Here is a 7500-nt window from a genome sequence, read left to right on the forward strand (position 1 = left end):
TTGACCATTTATCACAATTAACTAATGATATCAGACACATTGATCTTCAGCCAATCACTAGGCTGTAATGTAAAGGTACCAAATATGGGTAATACACACACAATTCAGTGGACAGATCAAAATAAACAGACTATAGTATGCTTCATTGTCAATATTTCTTGATCTGATTTCCTTTTATCTTTGCATATATAAATGTCAAAATATATTTTAAAAATATAACCAAAGTCTCATGGGCCAAACTGATAAACATAAATAAGATTAAGAATTGGAAAAATGTAATAATAGCCATAAGAACAGTAATATTCATCAACAATAATCATTCATTTACAATAATAAATAATATAAAAGTATCAGCAATAATAAAAATCATATCAATAATAATAATAATAGTAATAAAAATAATAATAGTAATAACAAAAATAATAACAATAACAACAACAATCATAATTATCACAACAACAGTAATAACATCTTTAACCCTTTCCCTGTCACCGGTCTTTGATTTTTTTTTAAATAGTATAGCCAGATTTACTAAGGAAGGTTTAGAGAACACGCTAGATTAAAAATATTTTATATAAATTTTCTTTATTCGTTCTTATGAGGACATAAATATTGGAATTGCTCGTATGCCAGGCAGAGGGGAGCCGGCAGCGAGTAAGCATAATCTTGGGCCCGCAAGCTGTAATGACAAGGTGTGAATCCCCTACCCAACAAAATGAGTGAATATTGGCATTGCTGATGATATAATCTAAAATAACAAAAGCGAGATAGCACCTTCAGAATGCAACCCTGTGCCATAGTTCTCATAAAGACTCCTTACATAAAGTTGCCCTTAATCTACCTTTATCTACTCTTTATCTGTGCCAAAAGCTATCCTTATCAACCTAAATTCAGCACCAAACATACACTCTACCTCAAACCTAAATTACTATTCACCACAATTGTGGCACAATGAATACTGTGTACTACTTATTTGCTATGATTTTACTATAATTGATACTGTCTGGCAAGTTTCCTACAGCCACACCTACCATATCAAACCCATATCCTCATGCCCCTTGTAGGCTCACTTATCCCTCAGTCAATCATACAGATGTGTTCCCTGCTTCTTTCTTCTTGTACTATTTGACAGCTTTCATGCAGCCAAACCTCAAATCTTATATTTTTCCCTATTTCCCCTTTGCACATCTTACTACTGTATATCAGGCAATTCATGATTAATGTATTTTTAACCCATTGGTCGCGGTTTTAATAAAATATGTATGCAGTCGGATGGCGGGTTTAAGGACAGTAATATTCAGTCTGCTTTTGCAGCAAATCATGCCATTCACTGTCAATGGGTTAATATTCATACATATAAGTATATATAAATATATGACAGATATATGTTTTTGTTGCTCATATGTGATGGGTAACTTGTTTCAATTTTGTATTTGATATAGGACAATATCCTTTTTCAGGTGTTTAAATGCAGCTGTTCAATAACTAAAGACTTCAATTTGCCTTGGTAATAAAAATCAGGCTAATTTAGCATCTGTAGGACAAACAAGTTTTACAGTCTGCCAGAGTTAATCTATCCCTAAGTTTAATGTCTACACCAAAATCTAATCACCTATTTCCTGACTCATGAGCAACCCACTCATAAATCTATCATCACAAACTATCAACAACTTTGTGTAAACCTGCCGGTAAACCAATTAACCAAGTAACCAACACCAATAAATGCCATACTAATCAAGACCATCATAATGATCATATAATGGTTTAATAGAAATAATAACAGCAATAAAATTAATTGTAATTTAAAGACTATATACTTAAAACATTAGTAGAAAAACAAATAAAGGTCTTATCATCAACAAAATTTGTTTATACTGGTTTTCCTATCATTTATTCAACAGAGTAGCAATTTTGCCACTTCTTCTTGTTGTTATTATTATTGTAATAATAATGATAATGATAAGCAACTAACAGAGATCACTACAATGTCAACATGAAAATTAGTACATCAAGGATAAAATAATATTATACTAATAAAATAAAGGAAACTAACTGACAACTATAATAAAGCTTTTCCTCAAGAATTGCAAACATACTTCACATTGCTAACCTAATTTACCTCTTAAAAAATTAATAACTAATGACACTAATGCAAGTGTCCTAATTTGTTTTCCATGAAGTTCTAGAGTGCTTAAAATATGTTGTTCATTTCTAAGGCAATGAAATGCATACAGAGATAGACTGAAGTCTATCTCCATTTCTGGTTTTATTTACTTTCAAAAGAGCTAATACTAATATGTTATCCTAGTCATGCTTGTACTTCATACTTCTAGACATAACTCCTATACTTAGATCCTCTAAAGTAAGGAAAAAAAATAATGATAATTTGATTCTTAACTCCAAAATTTCTATGTAAACTAACTTGTTGCTATGCTGACTACTATCACAATAATCAAAACATTTGCTTATCCTTACAAGCTCTGAATCAAAGAGAAAGTTCACTAACTTTACAATCCATCTTTCATCATTTCTGGTCACAGTCAAGTAAAAGTAATCTCTGCCAAGAATTGTGTGCAAAATTCTTTACTGCTATCTATGCAATGAGTGGCATTCCTTGAATCATGGAATGACATACAATTTCCAAGCAAGAAAATTAAATAGTGCCTGACCATCTTCCTATAAGTAATGCATTATTTTGTGATAAATGGAAGATCAATAACTTTTCAAGAAATTATAACAAAACAAAAATATGAACAAATAATAACAATAATAAAAACAAAACCAATAACAACCATAACAATAATAATAATAATAATCATATAAAAAATATAATAATAATAATAATGATAATAGCAATATTGATGATAATAATAATAATATTGATAAAAAAATAATAATAACAATAACAACAATAACAATAAAAATAATAGTAACAATAATAATAACAATAACAACAACAACAATAATAACAATAATAACAATAATAATAATAATAATAATAATAATAATAATAATAATAATAATAATAATAATAATAATAATAATAATAATAATAATAATAATAATAAAAATATCATCATCATCAACTATAATAACAATGATAAAAATTCAGGTTAGTGCCTTAGTTTACAGCATTCTCTGAAATAGCAAAGTTACTGGTAAAATAATCTTAAAAATCATTAAATATAAGAATGTCTTGACTTCATGAACCTGCAAACATCAATAATTTTTGATTTGAAGAAGAGTTGTAACCTATTATTCCACAGAATCTAGGAAAACTATCCACAAAATGATAGTGAACTCTTCAATATTTAAGGTTTTTAAATCTAAAGAATCTCTGAATCTAGTATCATATCAATGACTATTAAAATCAATTCTTGGCTTGAATCTTGAAAGTGTTTTGACTCAATAAAAGTGTAGGGAGCTTTACTTAATCCTACAAGAGTTGTTTGGGCATGTCTATATGACTCTTTTCTTAAAATTCTACAACAATACTGACATTCTAACTACGGGACCCTTATATAAGATACTCAAGAGCCAAGCATTCAGAGATTCGTAACAAACAAAACTCACCACCTGATCAATATGTTGCAACAGCAGAGTCCAGGCTTGGAAGTCGTTTGGGTTGTCATTCACATTCTTCCACAACTTATCAACCTCATTGGTGCGCTTCTTTGATGCAGGTTCATCATCACTGGGACTTGCACTTGCTGGGCGTTTGAGCATGTTCTCCTCATCAGTTTCTTTCATCTGGAAGGGAGGAAGACAGAACTAATATTGAGATACAAGTCAATGGATTTAAATCAATATATATTCAATGATCATCTTGGAATTTGCCTAAACGTATGCAGAAGGCAGATTCCCATAATGTTATTTCTTACAACCATTCTAGAAAATTGACAATCAAGTTGTTATTTACACATGTAAATACATATATGTAAGATATATAAATAGCTACCTTTAATATTTATTGTAAAGTGCTCAGAAGCACCACTTTAATATGCCATCTCAATATTGACTAAAGAAAATCATATGGATTAACCCATTGACAATGGAGACCAGCACCATCCACTATGGTCTTGTATCATTTTTTAAAATTCACACAGATGACTCCTGGGTGCTTAACCAATAGTCAATTAAAAGGTCTACCAGATATTTCTTGTTTACCTTTTCCCTTGAATATTTGGCAAAAAGTTTTTATTTCTCAAAAAAAAATCAGATTTGCCATCATCACTATTGTCATGGCAATCATTAAAAGTGGACTCTGGATATTTTGCTATTGTAACACTAAGATAAGTAAATAAATACCTCTTCTTCATCTTGTTCTTCATTATTCTCATAGGCCTCTGGCTGAATGCCCTCAGGCACCTGATCCGAGTCTTCGCCATCCAGTATTTCCTCTCTGATCATGTCACTCAGCATGTCCGAGTCAGGCATACCAAGGTTACTGTGATCATCCATATCCATCTTATTCTGAAATAAAAAAAATAATGGCCATAAAGAACACATAAAACACTAATAAGTATAAATATTATGCAGAGAGAATCAGAATCTACTGATCTGTACCCACACACACCAGTGCACATAAACATTAACTTGTTAATGACAGGCAGCTAGATATCACATCAAGTTTTGGCAGCACCAGCTGCCGGGGACAAGATATTTTGTTTTGGATATCCTCCTGGCCGGCGCACCAGGTGATTGGGCGTATAGTGCTTGGCACTGGCCACAGCCAGTGCAGACAAACAGCCTAAAGCATTAGGCTTACGCATTTCAAATATCCAAGCCTTTTAATCATTTGGAGCCAAAACAGCCCCATCAGCAATGGGTTAAGCAATAATGTCCCAATTCTTAACTCTGAAGTATAATTCATATATGCTCTTTTTCACATGGCTTTGAACCCCCTCATTACCTGTTTGAGTAAATGGCTCTCTGTGACAAAATTCATTCTTTCCTGTGTATTTCAATAAGATCAAAACAAACCCATTGTTCTGAGATAATAAAAAAGATGACAGAAAGATGAAAGAATGCAGTAAAACATCTAAATATAAAAATACAAATATACATTCTTGACTGTAACGAACTCAAGACCTCAAAGTGAGAATCCCGGCTTACATCACAGCGACCAACTCAAACGGTTGTCCAACTAGGCACCATACTGGCTCCATGGTAGTTACCTATAAACTCTTCACTCAAGTACAGACAATTCCTGTTGGTACTCAGTGGGAATTAATTAGATATTCAAGCCTGTTATCAGGTTACTGAGGTTGTTTTAGTGTGAAAGATGGAAGAAAGCAGCAACACATTTTAATATACAAATACACGGGCCGAGTCACTTGTCTTGCGCAAATCTACCGTTTTTTTTCTTTATCATTTGTCATTGCAATCCTCATCACAACCAAACCAAGTATGCCAAGAAAAAATCGCCATGGCCTCTATACCTTCAGCACCCCTGAGAGGGTCAACACAAACCTCCACCACATGTAATCTGGCAAAATGGAGCTTAGAGATACATCCCTAGCCACCATCCCACAGCTGCAGAATACAACCCACAAGGATATTCTGTGCCAATAAGTATTCTACAGTAAACATTCAAAGCTGATGCTGCAACAACAAATCACCATGCTAATTTCATATTGTATCTTACAGCCTTCACTAAATTCTATAATTTTTTGAGCACAATACAAAAAGTGCAACTTAGAGGTGTACAATAACTAATGTAACAAATAAGAATAGGTATCGACTTCATGTCTTCGCATTTAAGTCCATTGTTCTCGGCAAAGAATAAATGACGGGCAGCAGCGCACGACATCTTGTTCTTGGCACTCAATCCACAGTGGTGATCCATCTCTCCATTGTTCCAGCTGTTAACGTATTCCTTTGGGTCGTGTTTTGCATTTACATCATTGTACTTTGATAAGCAAAAAAAGCATAGTAAATAAAGGAATATATACAATGCAAACCCTCCAAAATCAGCACAAGATCCAGGGGTACGATCGGGTTCGGGGCGAAGCCTCTTGACTCCTGCGCAGGTGGCCCAGGCATGTGGTGTGGAGGCATCGCAAATGTCCAGATGTTTTATGATTATTTACTCCATTACTCTGCTGAATCAGTGCACAAGGTACGTTATATCGCTGCCTGAACTTTGGCAAACTATCCCAGCTGTGACCAAGCAGGCACTGCACAGTATGGCTTGCTGAGACAACTCAGCTTCCCTATTCTAAGACTTGGAGAAGTCTTCGGGTTAAGATCCAGGTCACAGTCCCCTCTCTGCGTCCTTAGCGCGCCCGGACCCCAGACCGACCCCAAGGAACCCCACGAAAGCGCTTCTTATCTCGGGCACATTCCGCGCAGAAGTCGCCTTCGTGTCTAACGCACAAAACCTAGTCCCGTTGATAATTAAATCGGCCGAAGCCCACTCCCAGTCCCGAGGGAATGTTACGTGACAGCGGCATCCATAAAAGATGGAGAGGCCTGCGTGGCGATCTCCCTCACTCGCCTCCCGGATTCCTCGCCCAATTAAAGCCTGCAAAAGCAAAGCGCTATTCCTGAGTGCTCTCCTCTGGCGAAGGCCGCCTCATTTGATCCCTGTGCTGTGCGGATAAATTCAACCAGCACACTCGGCATTGTACTTACGATATTGTGCTTAGCTGACTCAAACGTGTAGTGTAATTCTGGCTTGTGTGATCTTTACCACGTCCGACACTGTGAAAATGGCGTCGTCTCTGGGGATACGTGCGTCCTCATTTCCGCAAATCATTTTCGTTTTTACTTAATCGTTAACATGTTATATTTTGTTACCAAACAAATTCTGAACAATAATTAAGATATTCTTTGTGCCTTTTTAAGGCGCAAGAATGACCTATCAATAATTTTATCCAATATTATTTTAAGCTCCGATCTCCTTTCATACGTGTGATCCAATCAATGTTACTTCTTTGTAAGAAAACTCCATAGAGTAGCGTGTGTAAACGATTTTTTTTGCTTGAATTACTTACTTGAACACTAATTCTCTAGTATGATGTGTTTATTATCACAGCTGATATTTGATTCTCTCTCTCTCTCTCTCTCTCTCTCTCTCTCTCTCTCTCTCTCTCTCTCTCTCTCTCTCTCTCTATATATATATATATATATATATATATATATATATATATATATATATATATATATATGTGTGTGTGTGTGTGTGTGTGTGTGTGTGTGTGTGTGCGTATATATGTGTATACACACACACACACACACACATACACACACACAGACACACACACACATATATATATATATATATATATATATATATATATATATTATATATATATATATATTATATATATATACATATATATATATATATATATATATATATATATATATATATATATATATATATATATATATATATATATATATATATATATATATATATATATATATATATATATATATATATATATATATATATATATATATATATATATATGTGTGTGTGTGTGTGTGTGT

General features: G+C 33.8%; 1 protein-coding gene across 2 annotated transcripts in view; it reads right to left on the reverse strand.

The window, feature by feature from the left end:
- Positions 1–6746, reverse strand: part of LOC147470358 (uncharacterized) — a 21347-nt gene extending 14601 nt beyond the window's left edge. The window contains exons 1-3 of one of the 2 annotated variants that reach the window (XM_086544446.1): positions 6637–6746; positions 4309–4473; positions 3577–3750 (exon numbers count right to left, since the gene is read on the reverse strand). In XM_086544446.1, coding sequence (XP_086400572.1) covers positions 3577–3750; positions 4309–4467 — 333 coding nt within the window. In that variant the 5' untranslated portion in view covers positions 4468–4473; positions 6637–6746. Of the gene's footprint in view, positions 1–3573; positions 3751–4308; positions 4474–6636 lie in introns of both variants that reach the window. The other variant, XM_086544445.1, reaches the window with a different exon arrangement.
- Between the last annotated feature and the right edge of the window lie 754 nt (positions 6747–7500).

Source organism: Penaeus japonicus, unplaced genomic scaffold, assembly GCF_977035675.1.
Source record: "Penaeus japonicus unplaced genomic scaffold, GWHDUDI00000001_assembly GWHDUDI00000015, whole genome shotgun sequence".
NCBI classification, from domain to species: Eukaryota; Metazoa; Arthropoda; class Malacostraca; order Decapoda; family Penaeidae; genus Penaeus; species Penaeus japonicus.